The sequence below is a fragment of the Oryctolagus cuniculus genome, chromosome 6 (genome assembly GCF_051225735.1).
Source record: "Oryctolagus cuniculus isolate XC-2025 breed Fujian yellow rabbit chromosome 6, ASM5122573v1, whole genome shotgun sequence".
NCBI lineage: Eukaryota > Metazoa > Chordata > Mammalia > Lagomorpha > Leporidae > Oryctolagus > Oryctolagus cuniculus.
In genome coordinates this window covers 45359331-45379119 of record NC_142872.1, presented here as the reverse complement: position 1 = coordinate 45379119, position 19789 = coordinate 45359331, and the positions used below count along the sequence as shown (strand labels likewise).

General features: G+C 42.1%; 1 protein-coding gene and 1 pseudogene across 7 annotated transcripts in view; both read left to right on the top strand.

Moving 5' to 3' along the window:
• Nucleotides 1-1004: 1004 nt before the first annotated feature.
• LOC149126129 (RING-box protein 2 pseudogene) lies at nucleotides 1005-1967 on the top strand (annotated as a pseudogene).
• A 10530-nt stretch (nucleotides 1968-12497) lies between these two features.
• The window catches only part of HAVCR1 (hepatitis A virus cellular receptor 1), a 28095-nt gene continuing 20803 nt past the window's right edge, over nucleotides 12498-19789 (top strand). For 2 of the 7 annotated variants that reach the window (XM_089336158.1, XM_089336157.1), the window contains exons 1-3: nucleotides 12563-12942; nucleotides 15160-15501; nucleotides 18272-18361. In XM_089336158.1, coding sequence (XP_089192284.1) covers nucleotides 12897-12942; nucleotides 15160-15501; nucleotides 18272-18361 — 478 coding nt within the window. In that variant the 5' untranslated portion in view covers nucleotides 12563-12896. Of the gene's footprint in view, nucleotides 12943-13066; nucleotides 13252-15159; nucleotides 15502-18271; nucleotides 18362-19789 lie in introns of those variants that run through there. The other 5 variants (XM_070076378.2, XM_070076375.2, XM_089336159.1 and 2 more) reach the window with 5 other exon arrangements.

Below are 19789 nucleotides of genomic sequence, written 5' to 3'. Positions count from 1 at the left end.
CATCAGCAGGGAGCTGGATTGGAAGTGAAGCAGCTGGGACATGAACTGGTGCCCAAATGGTATGCCAGCATTGTAGGTGGGAGCTTAACCTGCTATGCCACAATACCAGCCCTGATAACTGGTTTTCAAAGGAATAAGACCATTGTGAAGATGAAACCTGCAGTAGTATACCATCCATATCAACCTGTGAGGAAAAAAAATTATCTTCTCTGTGCCCTAATTGAGGAGTACTGAGGAGTAATAGCCAACTGCTCAGCTTGCACAGTCTGGCTGAAAAAGTTGAGCAAACTTTGTTCTTGATGGATGCCAAAACAGTTGTGACCAGGTCAGTTGCAGACAAGAAAAGACCTTTCAAAAGAAATTTGGAAGTGGAATAAAGATCCTGAAGCATTTCTTGGGAGATGTGTAATAGATAAAAGATGGCTTTACCAGTATAACCCTGAAGACAAAGCACAAACAAAACAATGGCTACCAAGAGGTGGAAATTGTCCAGTCTGAGCAAACATAGATTACTGACGAGGAAAGGTCATCACAACAGATTTTTAGGATGCTTAAGGCATTTTGCCTGATGATTTTCTGGAGGGCCAAAGAATGATAATATCTTCTAATTGTGAGAGTGTTTTAGAGACAGTCAAAGCTTTCACATAAAAAATGTCTGAGAGAGCATTAGACACTTTCTCATGCTGCCAATGCTCTACTCATTCCTCCCAGTAAACAATGGCAATTTTATGTGAGCTTTGGTGGAAAATCATTAGGTATTCATTTTCAATTCCTTATTGGCTCCTTCTGACTACTTGTTTCCTAATCTTACAAAAGCTTTAAAGGACACCCATTTTTCTTCAGTTATTTGTGTAAAAAGGACTGCATTGACATGTTTAGGTTTCCAGGACCCTCAAGGTCCTTATGAGATGGGCTAAGTGGCTAGTAGCGTCACTTAGAAAAGTATATCTTAAGAGCTAAAGTTTTTATCTTTTATATTTACTTTTAATTCCATTTTCTACAACTTTTTGAAGTACCCTGATATTTTTCACTTATAACACCTCTAAATTATGACCAGTCACATTTCAAGTGCTCAATAGCCACATGTAGTTAATGGTTACATTTTTAGCACAGTTCTGGGCCATTTTCTCTCCTTTCTCACCCTCTCCCTCTCACGCATTCAGACTGTAACTTCCTTCTTTCTGCTCTCTGTAAAAGATCAGTGATACATGTCACAGTATTTTGGAGAACACACTTTATATAGTTGTGTAGTATTAAGTAGAGCAAATTGTGCACACACTCAGTTCTCTTTTCCATTTCAAATAAGCCAGTGAGGAATATCCTTAAACAAAAACTTGTGTGCAGGTTACTAACCACACCAGCCAATCGTGGGCCTCCTGTGGTGAGCCAATGAGGTGGCCCCGCGGGGCACCCTGCAGAGTCTCCATAGTCGCCCGGCATGCCATGACCCAGTGTTTTCGCAGCAGGCTGGGCATCGCTGCTCAACGTGGAAGAGGCCCAGGAGACCCGCACCCTGTCTCCTCCAGGAGCTCAGGCTCAGAGTCGGGGACGCCAAGATGTTCTCTCTCAAGAAGTGGAACGCGGTGGCCATGTGAAGCTGGGACGTGGAGTGTGATACGTGTGCCATCTGCAGGGTGCAGGTGATGGATGCCTGCCTTAGATGTCAAGCCGAAAACAAGCAGGAGGACTGTGTTGTGGTGTGGGGAGAGTGCAACCATTCCTTCCACAACTGCTGCATGTCCCTGTGGGTGAAGCAGAACACTTGCTGCCCGCTCTGCCAGCCGGACTGGGCGGTGCAGAGAATTGACAAGTGAGCGCGCACAGGCCTTCCCAGTGCCTTGTTTGGAGCCCTGCTGGATCTTGTGACCAAGTACCCTACAAAGGCCCGGTGCAGCGGGGGTTAACTCTTCACATGGGAGCCCATGGATCTGTGGGTTGTGGGACTCTTCAAAGGCCTGGGTTCTCATTTTGTCAGGTTCATTTTCAGAAATTTTTGACAGTTAAGAAGATCATTTATTAAAGATGTTCTTCCCTACCTCTGTGGTCTGTGTTGTGCACGATGTTTATAAGTGCTCTCAAAGAGTCAAGAACTCAAAGACCTTTATAACTTACCTATTGACATACGAGAGGCAATGGACCAGTTCCATTCAGAGCAGAACTGTTTGCGTGCCTGTGGTTGATTGGTTATCAAAAAGAAAATGTTGTTGTTTAGCAAGTGCAGTTTAAAACCTAGCTTTTATCCCTAAAACAACCAAACCAAACAATAACCTGTGTTCATTTCTGCCCTTTCAATGCATAGAGTTCTATACACAAAGTTATTGTGTCCAAAGGTATGTTCTGTTGAAAGTAGGATTATAAAATGAAAATTATGATTCACTTATGGGTGTGTAGCTAAATATACTTATTTTTTTCAAGGCAATCATTTTAGAAACCAAGTTTTTATTCCAGTAAGTTGCTTTCACTAAACATTTATTTCAGTTTTTACTGTTTGAACTTTGACTTAAGAATCAGTTTGAGGTAAAAGCAAGAACAAAAACAAAGCGGAGTGCCTCTCCTGGGGAGTGTTGTTTTGTAACCAGTTATTTTTACTCCAATTCGTCTCTTCCTTCCTTCCTTCCTTCCTCCTCTTCTCCCTTCTGAGAAGTAGCTTCCTAACTGGTAGCCTTCTGTCCACTTTCACTCTCCTAGGAGTATATTTATTTATTTATTTATTTTGGTAAAAAATCATCAGTTGGATTCACTCTCTCTGTTGTTTGAGATTTGTTTGCAGCTTCCTGTGGAACTGACTTTCTGCTAACTTCACCTGTCTCTCCTTGCTCTCTGCTTCAGGCCCATTGGCATCGTTTCTGCTTCGAGAACAGCCCTGTTTCTCTGGGTTCCAGCCTCTTGGCAGGGGCTCCTCCCTCTCCCTGGAACACTGCAGAGCTGCCCTTTTCTAGTTTTCCAGTTTTCTAGTTTATATTTTCATCTAAGAGACTCCCCCAACCACCCTGTCTAAAGTAACAATCTGCCCATCTCTAGTTCAGTTTATTTCCTGCATATCTGAACTTCTCTGAATTTGTTTTTTAAATATTTTTTTGTAACTTGTCTGACCTAACCCTCAGCTAGAGAGCAAACACTGCCATTCTTGCAGTATCCCAGGGGCTTAGTACAATGCTTGAGTCACAGTGGGTACTCAGTAAGTACCTATAAGTTGACTGAAAGGATGAACATGTGCCTTCTCTGTTGCAAACTCGAGCTGGGATATAGCTGCTGCGGATATAAAGATTCGTAAGTGTTTCCTTCCAGGCAGTCAGAGTTCATCAGGCAAGACCAATATCTGAGCAAATAATTATAGTAAAAGGCAATTAAGTGTAGAGCAGACCTGCAAATTATTTGATTCTAAATGATACAGAAAAGGAATTTGGGGTGGTATTTCCTTCTTAGCTTTACCACTGACCAAACATATCTAAAATGTCAAATGACTCATAAATAAGGATAGCCTGACTCATGGCAGGTATCTCATAATTATTAACTGATGATTTCATGATGTGACCCAGGTGACAGTGACATATGATCCAACAGTACTGACCTGATGTAGTTCCTGCTTTGTAGATGAACACAGGCTTCACAGTGTTGCCCTTGCATGTTTATTAAAGTATTATTTCAAAATCTTCCATCTTTCTGTCTGCTTGCTGATGTCTGAGTGTAGCTTTAAGCAACTTTTGTTGCTTTCTTTTGTGTCTTTCTGGGATAAAGAAAAGTATGATTGACATCTGGCCATGAAAACTTTATCAGATTATTATAACATTTCCATTTTTGTAGAAATGCACAGTTTTAGGACTTGTTCTTTTTTTATTTGAAAATTATTTTAAAATATTAATTTATTTGAAAGGCAGAGTGACACACACACACATACTCATAAATATCATCCATCCACTGTTTCATTCCCTGAACACCTGCAGCAGCTGGGGCCAGGCCAGACTGAAGCCAGAAACCAGGAACTCCCTCTGGGTCTCCCAGGCAGGTGGCAGAAACACAAGTACTTGAGCCATTTTCTGCTGCCTCACAGCTGAATGAGTAGGAGGCTGAATCAGACGTGGAGGTCAGACCCAATCCCAGGCACTCTACTATGGGATGTGGGTATTCCAAGCAGCAGCTTAACTTGCTGTGCCACAACACCTGCCCCTGTTTGTTTTGTAGTTAAAACATTTTATATACATTATACTATGGCACCATGAAAAATTCATGGAAAAAATTGAACAGTAAGTTTATTTATTTTTTGACAGCAAGAGTTAGAGAGAGAGAGAGACAGAGAGAAAGGTCTTCCTTCCATTGGTTCACCTCCCCAAATGACTGCTATGCTTGGCGTGCTGCGCCAATCCGAAGCCAGGAGCCAGGTGCTTCCTCTTGGTCTCCCATGCGGGTGCAGGGCCCAAGGACTTGGGCCATCCTCCACTGCACTCCCGGACCACAGCAGAGAGCTGGACTGGAAGAGGAACAACCAGGACAGAATCTGGCACCCCAACCGGGACTAGAACCCAGGGTGCCGGTGCCACAGGTGGAGGATTAGCCTATTGAGCTGTGGAGCCAGCCAAAAGTACCCCTTTTCTTAGTCTGCTTCCCACCAAATAGGATACTCTGAAAAGCTTGGTGGGTTCATTCCCATGGCATTTATATATATGTGTGTATGTAAATATATATATATATATACACACACACACATAAATATGCTGTCATTTGTGTTTTGAAATAAGTTGTTATGTGAATTTTTTTCATTTAATATTGGAAATACTTCCATGTTAGTGTCCCAATAAAATGCTGACTTTATAAATTTCTTTTATTTATTTACTTGAGGGGGAGAGAGAGAGAGAGAGAGAGAGAGAGAGAGAGAGATCTTCCATCTGCTTCTGTCTGATTCACTCTCCAGATGGCTGTAACAGCCAGGGTTGGGCTGAGGTGAGGCCAGGAGCTTCATCCAGGTCTCCAATGTAGGTGGCAGGGGTCCAAGCAGTTGGGCCATCTTCCACTGCTTTTCCCTGGCCAGTTGTAAGGAGCTGGGTCAGAAGTGGAGCAGCTGGGACACAAACCAGTGCCCACATGGGATGCTGGCATCACAGATGTCTTTACCTGCTATGTCACAACGCCAGCCCCAGAATACTGACATTTTTAATCAACGTGTATTGTTAGTAGAAGAGTCAACGTTGTTCAAAGTCACAGTACACACCACCAGCACAATGCCTTGATGAAAGTTTTTAGCAGAACTCAGTATCGGGGTTGCTGCTAGCATGGACTGTTCAGATTGGTATTGGTACCACTCCTGTGGGGAGTCCAGGTTTGGGAGTGTACAGAGTTCTTTATGAAAACTATGCTAATGCCATCTGACAAAAGCCTAATACTGCTAAATCTCTTTGGCTCGTCTGTCTTCAACAAAATGTGTATTGAAGAGATATATTATCATCATATTAGTGATAATAAGCAGCAGGGATCACTGGTTAAAAGTGAAAGCTTTAAAGGATTACTTGAGAAATCGAGCTGCCATCTACAGGTAGACTACTTAAGTTCCCACAAGAGCGGGAGTTGGACCAGGCTAAAGGTGGAAGCCAGGAAATCAATCCTAGTCTCCTGTGTGGTTGACAGGGAACCAACCACCTGAGCCAACAACACTGCCTCCAAGCATGTGCGTTAGGAGAAAGCTGGACTCAAGAGCGGAGCCACGTATTGAATCTAGGTGCGCTGAAGTGGATTGTGCTGTCTCAATTGGCATCTTCACTTCTATGCAAAGCACCTACTCCAAAAAGTTAAAGTTATAATCCTAAAGCAAACCCATGGTGTCATCTTCAATGTCTTTAAATAGACAATGCACATTGTTTTGATTTCCTGATTCCTTGGGGACACATTCTGCTCTACACGGGTAGTGCCTGCAGCTGCCTGGAGAGAAAGTGATCACATTCAGTTTCTTAACATCCTTGTCATATATACAATTCAAAATCTAGGAGGTCTTGTGAGCATGTTTATAACATCAATTATGCTGGGGCATCATGTAACTCTGCTTCCATTTTTAAAGATGACAGCTTATTCCCTAAACTTGGGGAGGCAGGAACTGTTGGTTTGTTTCATTTGGTTAGCATGGTCCCTGCTTAGTATGGGGTGCTCTGTAAATACTTGCTGAAACAATGCTTGGTCGAATAGCAAGGATAATGAACTAGAAGTACTGAAGCCTGGCTTTCACTTCTGCGTCTGCCCCCGGTGGCTTCAATGGGTCCCATACTTTATTCCTCTTTCTGGACTTGTTTATGCACTTATAAATTAAGGGAGTTGGCCACAGGTGGTTTAAGGTCCCTTTGTGTCCTGGAGTCCTAAAATCAAGACCTTGGCTGAATGCGTAGAAATAGTTCAGCAGAGATCAAGTACAATTTCAGCACAGTAATATCACTCTGGAATCTGTTTATGTTGTAAGTGGGTTAAATCTATCAAGAAGATTGACTGGAGGTCTTTGACTCTCAAGGTAGCTTTTTTTTTTTAAGATGTATTATTTATTTGAAAGGCAAGGCTACAGACACACACACACAAATGCACACACACACACACACACACAGAGAGTCTTCCATCTGCTGATTCATACCCCAGATGGTCACAACTGCCAGATCTGCACCGATCTGAAGCCAGGAGCCAGGAGATTCTTCTGGGTCTCCCACGTGGGTGCAGGGGCCCAAGCACTTGGGCCATCTTCCACTGCTTTCCCAGGCACATACATCAGCAGGGAGCTGGTTTGGAAGTAGAGCAGCCAGAACTTGAACTGGCAGCCATATGGGATGGTGGTACTGCAGGTAGAGGCTCAATATGTTGCACGATAGTGACAGCTTTTGTTGGTTCTATTGGTGGTTTTGTTCATGGATATTTGTGATTTGTAAAATTGAAATAGCTGTAAAAAATAGCTCATTGTATAAGGTGTCATGATCAGGGAAGGAGGAGCCTAGGTTTGGCTGCTGACTTTTAAAGGTTTAGTGGCTGTCTCTTTGTGTTAGAAACTATGGATCCAGCAAAGATGAGTCTCCGATAGGTTTTATTTGGTTGGGATTTTGTATGTGTAGAGTAGGGAGTGTCTGGCAAGGCTGAGAGGATTTTTCCAGGAATCTGGAGACCTTCATCTTCATCATCATCATCATCATCCTCTCTCGCTATCTTGACCTCTACCTTAGTGACCTACAAGTGTTACTGGGCCCTGTGGGTCCTGTATTAGTTTTTAGTCCATTTTCTATGTGCAAGCTCTCTTCAAATCCTCCAAAGCTCTTCTCCATAGCCACTGCCAACTTTGGACTGAGTTTCCTGCCTTATTGAAAAAGCGGTCAGTCCAGTGCTTCCCTGGACTAGACGTGTCCACTGATGTAGTATCCCAGGACATGTCTAAGATGAACCCTCTACTTCAGCACTGGCTTCCATCCCTCTGCTGTTCAGCTCATTTTCCTGTCATCAATTTTTCTTCCTCCCTTGTTCATCTCCAGATTGTTCATAGAAGCTCTTATTTTTACCATTAAAAAAAACACAAAACATTTTCTTTACCCTATTCGTCCACCTGCCCCTTCTGCTTTTGCTCTTCATTACAAAATTTCTCGAAAACATTTCTGTTTCCAATTATCTGCTGATTTTCTTTTCCCTTGCAAACTCTTTTCTGGAGTATAACATGCTAACATCACTAATGCTGTCCAGGTTGCTCAGCTCTGTGTGCAGATCTCCTTCCTTGTCTATGTGTTGTTGGACTCAGGGTCATTAGCAGCTAATTTTTAGCTTCCAAGACCCCATTTACCTAATGCTTTACCTCTTGCCTCCTTGGCCCGCTTTTATTTGGGTGTTACAGCCTCTTCAAATTTTAATGGTGGAAGGCCCCAGGATCTAGTCCTTAACCACATTCCTTTCCTTGAGTATCCCATTCAGGCTCAACGCTTAACTTTCCATTTCTTAGTCAGTGACTCCCCAAAATGTATTTTTAGTTCAGATTTCCCTCATGAATTCTAGCATTCTGCACTTGGGTTTAAAACGTGCCACATTTAACATGCTCTAAACCCAGCAATACTTCTGTGGCGCATGCAGCTTTTGCTGTCTAAGTGATGTCTCCAGTCATTCAAATGACTCAAGCCAAACTCCTTGTAGTCTTTTTCAGGTTTCCCCTCCTCCTCACCCTGTCCTGGAAATCCCATCTCTTCTACCTCCTAAGCATGCAGAGCCTGAGCACTGGGTGTTCACTGGTTATGTCTGCTGTCAACCCTCCCCTTCTGGATTCCTAGAATAGGCTCTCAACAAGTCTTCTTGCCTGTCAATCTATCAGGCACAGCAGTGCTTCTCAAAGGACATCGCGTTCCATCTCCTTCTGTCTGTGCAGTTCAGCTCCTTTTCAGATGGAGTGGAAGCCCATGTCCTCAAAAAACGGCTCCTGAGCCCCACATGTCTGTCCGTTCCTAGTGCCAGTCTGGGGTTCAGTGTGTCTCACCCTGTTCCAGTCACCCTGCCCCACTCCCCCACTCTCTGAACACAACAGGCACCCTGCTGCCTTGAGCCTCTGCCCTCTCAGTTCCCTATTTGTGGAGAGATCTTTCTGGCATGGCCAACTGCTTGTTCTTTGTGCCGAAATACGTTCTCTCAGAAGTAAGAGTGGGAGATGCTTTCAGCAGACCTGATCATTTGATTGAAAGTTGAAATCCACCCTCCTCTCCCTTTTCTTTTTTCTCCCACCAGCACTCAACATCTTGTAATGTGCAAGATGTTGCTTATGTCTTTAAACTTTACATACTTGTCTTCTGGTTACACGTAAGCTACATGAGAGCAGGGATCTTTCAGACATTCCAAATGAATGGAATTACGTCTAACAGATTGCAGATTGTCAAGTATTTGTGAAATGAGTATATTTTTAAAATTGTTTTTATTTATTATGATAAATGTGAGTGCCTTGTAATTTTTATATCTGTATAATGTTAAAAATAGGAGCATCACATGGGAATGCTTCATAATAGTTGTAGACAAGGCTAGGCCAAACCAGCAGCCAGGAGCTTCTTCCAGGCCTCTCACATGGGGGAAGTGGCCCAAACACTTGGGCCGGTTTCTGCTACTTTCCCAGGCTCATTAGCAGGGAGCAGCCTGGACTTAAACTGGTGCTCATATTGGATACCCGTGCTGCAGGCAGCAGCTTAACCTGTTATACCACAATGCAGGCCCCAGTTCTTGATTCTTGTTCATCATTTCTTCCACTAACACATTGCTTACCCATTCTTTTCCAACTATTAACCTTACATGCCACTTTTTTAGGGATTTCCTCCTATTCTCTTCACTGGCCAACTCCCATCAATATGAATGGTCTCTCTAGTGTCTTTGTGCTTCTGTTTGTTTCTCTCTTTGATCAGCACTTAAATTGACTTAAAGAAGTTTGTGGCCTCGAGTTGGGTGTTGCTCAACACAGTAGTACATGTGGAAACTTAATAATTAAAATCAAATTAAATGAAAATAATTCAAAATTTCTAGGATGTACTAGGAGGAAATGAAGTGCTCTGGGATTGCAGGTGGCTAATGGTTACTGTGCTGAGCAACTCCATACAGAATAATTCCATCATCAAAGACTGTTCTGTCCAGGAGAGGAGAAAGAGCCTACACCATCTCACTCACACAAATAAACACATTAAAGGAAATAAGACAGTGCTGCATAGAGAATTGAATTGGGGTGATGATAGAGAGAAGCACTGGTTGATTGATTGGATATTTTAGAATTAGGGGCCACAGGAAATATTCCAGAAGTGACATATAAATCAGGGATCAGAAGAAAAGGGAAAAGTGTAAAACAGTAGGATGAGGAAATGGGAAGTGGAAGACACAGCCTAAGTGGCTGTGGCCAGGGTGGAGGGGAGAGAGGGAGAGAAGAAGAAACCTGAGAGGTAGATAGGGGCCATATCACTGGGGTTTCTGAACTCTTGATAAGGAGTTATGTTTTTGGCTTTTTTGTTTCATTTTTGCTTTTGCTGAGAGCAGTGGGAGAGTTGACCATGGTGGTGTGACTTTTTCTGATTATGTATTTACACTTAGCTCATTGTGCTTCAAATTATTAGTTACTTACTTATCTGTGTCTCTCCTGGATTGTACAACCCTGGATTTTTCACATCCTTAGTATATTGAGTCATGCCCTGTTAGCCTCTGTACATTAGTAATAATTTGTAGAATTGAGTTAAATTTAAAACAATTTGTATCATTGGCCTACTGGGATTTGGCCCAGCGTCAGAATAATAAGACAGGATTTAATTCTTTGTGAGCCATTTCAGCATTTGTCACCTAGCCTTGGGGGGTTGACATGGGATTAGTAGTGTCTCTGCCATGCACATGATAGTACTTGTGAAAGTTCATAGGTTGTGGAATCAAAAGATACTGTGCTCAGGTAAAAAAAAATTTTTTTTTGAAATCCATGGATAGTTGTTTTATAAAATACATTTTTCATGAACTCATTGAAGTTCTCTTGTATGCATTGATTTAAAAAAATTGTGCACCAAAATAAACTTACCATTTAATTCTACTTTCTATCAGCATTTTGAAAGACCCTCATATCAAATAGGGGATAAGAAGACAGAAAAATTTCCAGAAACATGCTTATTCTTTGGTAGAACTCATCTTATTATTCAGTTGAATTCAAGAGGCAGGAAGATTTGCTATTTTAAAGCAGAAAGGATTTTTTAATGCCGTGGTCCTACCCCTTCATATTATGGAAGAGCAGAATTTCAGCCAATAGGATGTAGAACAGCCCGTGGGAAGGTTGGTGACAGGAGAATAGCTTGTGTTCAGGATAATGGAGGAATGTCTAAGTCAAGATCCTCCTTCCATCCAAGGCCCAGGTAAGTCTGTGAAGCTCCCAGGTGGAAATGGGGCAAGCTGGAAAACTCTAAGTGGGTAGAGTGGTAAGGGCTATGTGTGGTCACCTCATTTTATTTTGCAAAAGATTAAAAATCCAAGTTTCCTGTGAACTCTCTGAAGTTTTAGGTTTTGATCATTGATTAAGGAGTACACTTTTAAACACTGTCATATAAAATACTTCTGAAGGTCAAATCCAGTCTTTGAGCCCCTAGTTTGTAGCTTTACGCTTCGTATTCTATGTGTGGAGACTCCTGGAGTCAAGAGTTCCCCCTCTGAAGTGGCGAGTGACTCATGGCCACAGTATGCTAAGACCATCTTCTTCTACATGAAGTGTGACCATCAGGCTGGAACTGGAACACTATTGCCTCCCTGGAAGTTACTGAATCTTTAGGTCAGAAGGGGAGTTAATGAAGTACTAGGCAGGCTTACTCATATTAACATGGATTAATGATTAAGAGCCAATGTTCAAAGCCAGAAGCCTGGAATCTAAGCTCATTTAACCTCTGCAAGCCTCAGTTTCCCCCTGTCACCTGAAATTATGAGGTCTGGCTAAAAAAATAAAAACTGATGTTTATTCAGCTAGTGCAACAGAGGATCTGAATTTGGAAACAAACCAGTCAGTTGCCTGAGTTGGCTGTTCCACAAGCCTGAATTTGATTACAGCTTTTAACCTTTCAGGAAGGGTATATGAATTGAGCAAGGTTTAAACAATACAGATTCATGTGTGGTTATTGGGCACATTGAAAATCGCAGGGATCAAAGGGTGCTCACTGACAATCAAGGAACACATGAAAATAGAAGAGCTGATCCTCAGTTAGGGGGTGCGTTGCATTCCCTCACTCATTCCCACACTGGATGTGTTCTGTATGCAGGGAGAACAAGCAATGGCGTTAATCACTGTTCCTGCAATGATACAAAGACAGAAACCTCGCTCCTTTTATTTTATTTTTTGAAAAACTGTTTACTTTTTACAATATGATATGCAAGTTCATTTTTAATGAACATTCCTAAGGTACAGTAGGTGTTTCTTTGGTCATGGTTCGAGTTAGTTGAAAGGTTGTGTTTCCTGGGAACCAGCTGCAGGACAGTGTCACAGCATAGGACAGTATCCTGACTGACTTAGGCCTCTGCAGTAATCATTCCAGTCTTAAGTCCACACCCCTCCATCAATGGGGTTAGTAACAGCACCTCCTTCAGGAGGTCTGTGGGGAGTAAATGCATGTGGGTGCTTGGCATACCTTGCAGTGTAGTAAATTTTCCAACAATTTTAGCCAATGTGATTAATGCATGTGAAGATTTAGTTTCCAAAGTTCTCTCCTAGTCCTTCGGCTCATTATACCAATCCTTTGAGAAAGACAGAGTAAGTGGTTTTTCATTCATTTTTTCTTTGTTCTTGCTTTCTTACAAACCAAATCCAATCTTGGACAGGCTCACTGATTCTCAGGGCTACTTAGCTTTGTGAATGGCAGAGTTCAGCTCTGAACCCAAATGTGGTCCACACTTCTGCTTCATGAAGACTTCTCTTGGCAGCCTTCAGCAGGATGCAATCATAGTATCCTGTAATATGAATGATTAGGCACAATGATTGACTCATGTTCTTGCTCAATTCATCCTGCTAATGGCAAACTTGGCCACATGATTCTCTGGTTGAGGCTAGGGACTATTAACCATGGTGGCTCCTGAGCAGAAAAATTTCTGCCACTGAGCTATACTCTATCTCTGCCTTCAGTTTCCTTTCTGTTTCCTCCCTTATCTGCTGTGTCAGGATTCGAAATCACTTTGGAGGTTATATATAGGGAAGGAGCTGTTTCTAAGGATATTTTTCTCTGTGTTTTGCAAGCTGCAGAACCCCCAACCACCAGGAGCTAACAGAGCCCTGAAGCCACTGTGAGTGGGCTTTTCTCGTCTGCAGCACAGTAGGCTCACGTGCTTCCTCTAGTCAGGGTGAAAGGAGAAGTTGCAGTCTAGAGCTAAGACGTGCTGAGACCATCCAGCCAGTCTGCCCATTCCTTTTCCTTCCAGCTGACACCATCATGCTGCCCCAGATATTCACTTTAAGCCTCATACTACTTTTCGCAGGTGAGTCGGTGGGCTGGGGGTGTGGAAGCCCGGAGGAAAGGGCAGGGGAGAAGGGTAGGAGGTGGAGCAGAGGAGGGAGGTAGATGTGCATCTGCCTTGGGGCTTTGTTGAAGGGCTATGAGTTAACCAGTGAGCAGCAAACCAGGGTGAAATCTTAATCCAAAGAATTTGCTAAGCAACTAAGAATTACAAAATCTGTGGCAAAGTGAACAAGGAAACATGAAGAGCAGAGTAGTGTGTCACATGCTACAATTTGTGTTTGAAGAAAAGAAAAAGAATGGGTGGATATGTGCACATAGACCAGTGTATGTAAGTATAGCAACTGTGGTTTCCATAGAGTGGGGTGAGGCATGTGGGGAAGAGCTGGGAATCAGAGGTGAAAGGGAGAGTTAGTCCTTCTGTGTGTTACTTTGTGCTTTCTGGACAAAAAAAAAAAACCATGTTCAATTATTGTGTTAAACTAATTTGAAAAGTGGAATAACAGTGAGAGAGAGAGAGAGAGAGAGAGAGAGAGAGAGGAGAGATTTTCTATCTGCTGTTTCATTCCCAAAATGTTTATGACAACCAGAACTGGGCAAGACTGAAGTCAGAAGTCAGGAACTCCATATACTTGAGCTATCATCTACTGTCTTCCGAGGCTCATTAAAATATTCTGTGAAATAGTACGAAATGTTGGAATAGACATATCCTAAATTTTAAAAACTAATCTCTGGAGGGTGGGAATATAGGGAATTTTTTGTTGTTGTTGCATATTGCTATAACCTAATTATAATGTCTTACATGTGTAACCTACAAAATATTAGGCAGAATTCAATTATAAGAATTCCAGTGAGAAATAAACTCTTATTTTGTGAACCAGTGGGCATTTTTTCCTAGAATAGCTCCAAAAGTTACAGCCCAGTACCAAATATGTTTAGGTAGTGAATCCTCTCACTTTTCCTTTAAGGGTGACCTTGAATGCATTTGGCAACATGATTTTAATGCCACTATCTCAGAGATAATTTTGTTTTTAAGTGGCATGATTTAGTACTTGATTGGGTATTCTTCAATTCTGTGGTTTCACCTGGGTAAGTGGTTCTTACTCAGTCACTAGGCTGTCATCAATTTATGACAGAGAATCACTGCTTGGAATTTTTTGTCTGTCTGTTTAGGTGAGGACAGATTCAAAAGCCCATAGTAGCCCAATTCCTGCTAAAAGTGTTATAAACTCATTTTCTAAAAATTGATTTCTGAATAGTTTACTAGACTTCTGCCTTCAAGTCAGCAATGCTTTAAATAAAATATTAGCTCTGCTTTTTAGGTGATCTTATTTGCAATAACAATTTAAAAATTATAATAATTAAAAGTTTGAAATTTAAATGCAATAGAATTTATTTTTTAAAACAAATGTCAGTGGATACAGTGAATGAATCTAGGCTAGGAGCCTGGGGCCCTAGAGAAGGAGGCAGACTTTTCACTGCAAGGCCTTTGGTGCTGTCTTCATTTTAAAAAGCCACACACGTGGCCAACGCCATGGCGCAGTAGGTTAGTTCTCCACCTGCGGCGCCAGTATCCCATATGGTCTCCAGTTCTAGTCCCAGCTGCTTCTCTTCCAATCCAGTTATCTGCTGTGGCCTGGGAAAGCAGTAGAGGATGGCCCAAGTCCTTGGGCCCCTGTACACTTGTGGGAGACTGAGAAGAAGCACCTGGCTCCTGGCTTTGGATCGGTGCATCTCTGGCTGTTGCGGTGATTTGGGGAGTGAACCAACAGAAGGAAGACCTTTCTGTCTCTCCCTCTGCCTGTAACTCTACCTCTCAAATAAATAAATAATCTTAAAAAAAAAGCCACATGTATCTATTACCTATTATAAAAGTAGTAACAGTAGATGTCTGGCAAATACAGAGCAAAATACACATTCGTGTTTTCACATAACTGTCATTTGTTTCAAACTTAGTGGAAAGCCATTTGACCATATTCATCAAAAGGCTGAAAAGACTCCTGCCCTTTGTCCTGGTGATTTTCCTCTTAGACATCTATCTGGTAGACATCCTAAACACAGAAAACTGTTATGTAGAAAAGTTTTTTGATGTTATTTCCAGTGGTAAAAATCACAAACAACCTGAGTATCCTACAGAATAATATGTTGTTTTATTTACAAATATATCCATTAAACAGTCAAAAAATACTTTAGGAAAATAATGGGACCTCATTCTCTGTTTATCTTCTCTTTATTGCAGGTGCTGTAGTTTCTTATACGCAAGTGAGTGGAGTGGTGGGTTGGCCGGTCACACTACCCTGCACCTATTCAGTAACAAATGGAGCGGTCACATCCATGTGCTGGGGTAGAGGGGCATGTCCTACATCTCGGTGCTCAGAGCAGCTCATCTGGACTGATGGATCCCGTGTCACCTTTCAGAAGGACATGCGTTACAAGCTAAAGGGGGATATTTTGCAAGGGAATGTGTCTTTGACCATAGAGAATGGTAATGAGGCTGACAGTGGCCTCTATTGTTGCCGTATTGAGCACTGGGGATGGTTCAATGATAGGAAGATCACCCTATCATTGGAGGTTAAACCAGGTAAGCTTATCTTCTTTACACTGATATTTTGTGTGGGTTAACTGAATTTTCTGTTACGGAGTAATTTTCTTTTTTCCTTTTATAGGGTAAAAGGAAGTTCCTATAATCCCATTTTCCAATAAACTCTGGCTCTTAGGAAATAGAGTAACTTTTACTTGTGTGGATGCAATTGTAAAAGCAACCTTGATCCGAGGCCAATGGCTAGGATCAGCAAATAACCTCCTAAAGCAGGACTTCAAGCAAGCTATTTGTCCATGAGATAGCATTCACTGTTCCAGAGGGAAATATAGTAAAAATTTTTATCAAGCTGCATTTGTTCAACTTAAAGAATGGCCCCCTTTCCTTGAGATTCTATCTTACAAGAATGTTACAATGTCCTTGTATAACATGTTAAGACCACAATGGGATTCACACATGAAAAATAGGCAATATAAAGTATTACTCTGTAGATAAATCATTCAGGTTTAATAGTTGTTGACCGAACTTTGTTGAGCATATATATTGTATAAGTATGTAATTCAACCACCTCTCCTGGCCCTATGGAGGATTTTTTTAAGTATATCACATCATTGCACAAAAATTTATCCTTTAAAAATGTAAATGACCTTCTATGAAAAGATTTGCATTCTAAGAACTGTTCACTAGTGGCTTTTAAGATGTTCACCAGACAAAAATACCTACATTTTCCATGTTGATGTGGATATCCTAATTCTCCTCTCTGTTTGATGAAGAGTAGGTTCTTGAGGATTTCCTGGTTTCTGCTATTGTTTCTTAATCAATCTCTTTCTATAAAGGCCTTCTATTGACACTAGAAGCCAATACTTATGGCCTTAATAACCTGCTTCTTGTTTTTCCTTCTCTTTTTCTAATTAACAGGAACATTATTTTGCAACCTATTGGCTTTTGGACTTGGTTTATTTCCTGTTAAAGACAGGAAAGAAAGATGAGGTTAACTCTGATGGAGCTGACTCTGGGGAAACTATGTCTGGGAGGGAATTTAGGGAAACCAGAAGAGGCTGGTGGTGTCATGTGCTATGCACACATGTTGGGGGTGGCTTGTGGAGAAGAGTAAGAGAGTTATGTCTGCACACTTCATAGAGCTGTGAAGTGACATTACCAACCCAGCTGAATTTTAAAAAGTGGCATGGAAATTAATTAGTAGAAGACTTCCATAGTGCTTAGAAATTTTTGATAGGTGAATATTTATGAAATGATTGTGTATCCATTTGGAAAGAAGGTCCAATCAGATTAAGTAACTAAGCACAAGTGTCTCTCTGCCTTGCTCCCCAATGACCAACTCTTTGCTTAAGTTTTCTTGCACTTTTCCAATGCCAAGCTCACTCTTCAACTCTCTTAGCTCCTTCCAACTTTATAGTTCCCCAGCTTTCTGGGGAAAATGCTCCTTTGGAAGAAAAGTTCATGAGTTGATGAAATTTCATCATCCTTTATTCTTCCCATTATGATCCATTGATCAGAACTTTTGCATGCTAGCTTTTCCCTGTAGATCAGATTTTAAACTGTTGAGGGAGAAGATTGAATTGTACCCAAATCTCTGACTACACATTAGAACTATAATGAATAAACTATAGCCTCAGGACCAGATCAGCTTATATAACGAGCCCATTAAAATTTCAATAAATAAGTTTTATTGGAACACAGCCACCCTCACTCATTTACATATTGTCCATGACTACTTTCAGATAGAGTTGAGAGTTGCCTCTGAAATCACAGGCCTACAAGCTTAAAACATTTATTAATGGCCCTGTATAGCTAAGTTTACTAACTTGTACTTTAACTAATGCCTTGTACCTAACAGGTACTCATAATAATAATTTTTCTCTTTAAGACAAATACTGACCAGATCCCAAATTAAATTTTATCCCTCAAAAGAAGAGTTTTCAAACCCACTTCCAGGGAACTGAGGTTTTACTTTATAATTAGTAGAGTGGAGATTTAAGAAACGTTATAGGAAAGATATGTGCCTGCTTAGAGAGAAGTACATGTTTACTCATTTACTCTTGATCCAGCCCATCATTGGCTCTGCTTTTGTAGTCTTAGTGTTTCTCTCTCTCTCCCTCTCTCTCTCTCTCTCTTTCTCTCTCTGTTTCTGTCTCTCTCTTTCCTCTCTGAATAATTCTCAGACCTCAATAGCTGTTTGGATTCCTCTAGCTCTTTTGAACTTGGAAGAGGTTATTAGCTCTTATGAATTTGTAAATGGTCTCAGTGGGAAGGAACCCTAGAAGGGCTTGCCCACCTTCTAACTCTGCAACAAATCCTTTGTGGTGGCCTTACCTGTGATTGGCATGGGTTAGTGGGTGGGAGTTAATGCTCTGCTAGGATGCAGGTCCCTGGGGAATGTACCTCAGGACTGACTGAATTGAACTGTCTGTATCTGGTCCACACACCAGAGTTACAAGTCTTAGTCCCTGAGAGCCTACAGGGCAGCTCCTGCACTAACACTCTCTCTTATTTCACAGATGTTTGTGAGGACGCACAAGATATGCATGACTGGTTTTTAGAAAGTGCTTCAACACAAGTAGGAGGTTTCTGTTCTGGCCTCCTGAATATGGATGTGTCAGGGCAACTGCTTCCTTTTTTATGAGCAGGTTTCCAAAGCCCTCCTTTGTCTAGTTGGCCAATGGCAAAGAACAAGAGAGTTCAGGAGAGACAATTTGCCTGGGGAGTCTCTATCGAGTGCTGGGCTACAATTCCAGCATGAAGCTCTGTTTCTTGCCGCTTGATTGATCTTCTCTTTCATGTTGATTTCTAGCTCCAGCTGAGGATACAAGTGTTCCAACATCACCTAGGGTCTCTACCTCTGCTTATCCAACGCCAGCACCCACGCAGAACCACAAACCAGGTAAAACAAATATCTTTCTGAGCTCAGAAGCCTTCTGATGCAAAGCTGTAGGCCATGCAGGGCATCCTGTCAAGGCAGTGGTGTCATCTCTGTAAAGGTCCTTACCTGGGCTCAGTGTGTGGGCCTCACAGGGTCTGTGATCCTCCTCGTTTCCCAAGTCATTATTTGTATGCATTAGTATTTTCAGAGTGAGGGCGTCCATCACATTTCATCAGACTCTCAGAGGGACTCCATATTAGCTAAAAACAGATGGACTCCTGAGCTAGAATACCCACCAGGGTTCCACCCAAGTGGCTACAGATGTACAATGAAAGTGTAGGGAATGTCAGAGAGTAAGGATCCGGTTAATGATATTCTGTCCTCCCAAGGAGGTCTGAAGAGAGACCATTTAATCTGCTCTGAAGTGGGACCCAGGACTAGAGGATAAGAGTTCAGTGATAACCTTTACTATTTCCTATATAGCGGGTACCATGCTATAATGCTTTAAAATATTGAGGCCGGCACTATGGCATAGAAGTTTGAGCCTCCATGTGCAAAGTTGGCATCCCATTTGGGCACCAGTTCAAGTGTGGTTGCTCCACTTCCAATCTAGTTTCCTGCTACTGTGCCTGGGAAAGTACTTGGGCCCCTGTATCCATGTTGGAGACCCAGAGGAAGCTCCTGGATCCAGGTTTCAGCCTGGCCCAGACCCAGCAGATGTGGCCACGTGGGAGTAAACCAGAAGAAGAGGAGTAAGCCAGCAGACGGAAGATTGATTCTCTCTTTCCCTTTCTCTCTCTCTCTCTTCTTTCTTCTCTAAATAACACTCAGACCTTCAATAGCTGTTTGGATTCTGTTAGCACTTCTGATCTTGGAAGAGGTTATTAGTTCTTATGAATTTGTAAATGGTCTCAGTGGGAAGGAACCCTAGAAGGGCTTGCCCACCTTCTAACTCTGCAACAAATCCTTTGTGGTGGCCTTACCTGTGATTGGCATGGGTTAGTGGGTGGGAGTTAATGCTCTGCTAGGATGCAGGTCCCTGGGGAATGTACCTCAGGACTGACTGAATTGAACTGTCTGTATCTGGTCCACACACCAGAGTTACAAGTCTTAGTCATTTATCCCTGAGAGCCTACAGGGCAGCTCCTGCACTAACACTCTCTCTTATTTCACAGATGTTTGTGAGGACGCACAAGATATGCATGACTGGTTTTTAGAAAGTGCTTCAACACAAGTAGGAGGTTTCTGTTCTGGCCTCCTGAATATGGATGTGTCAGGGCAACTGCTTCCTTTTTTATGAGCAGGTTTCCAAAGCCCTCCTTTGTCTAGTTGGCCAATGGCAAAGAACAAGAGAGTTCAGGAGAGACAATTTGCCTGGGGAGTCTCTATCGAGTGCTGGGCTACAATTCCAGCATGAAGCTCTGTTTCTTGCCGCTTGATTGATCTTCT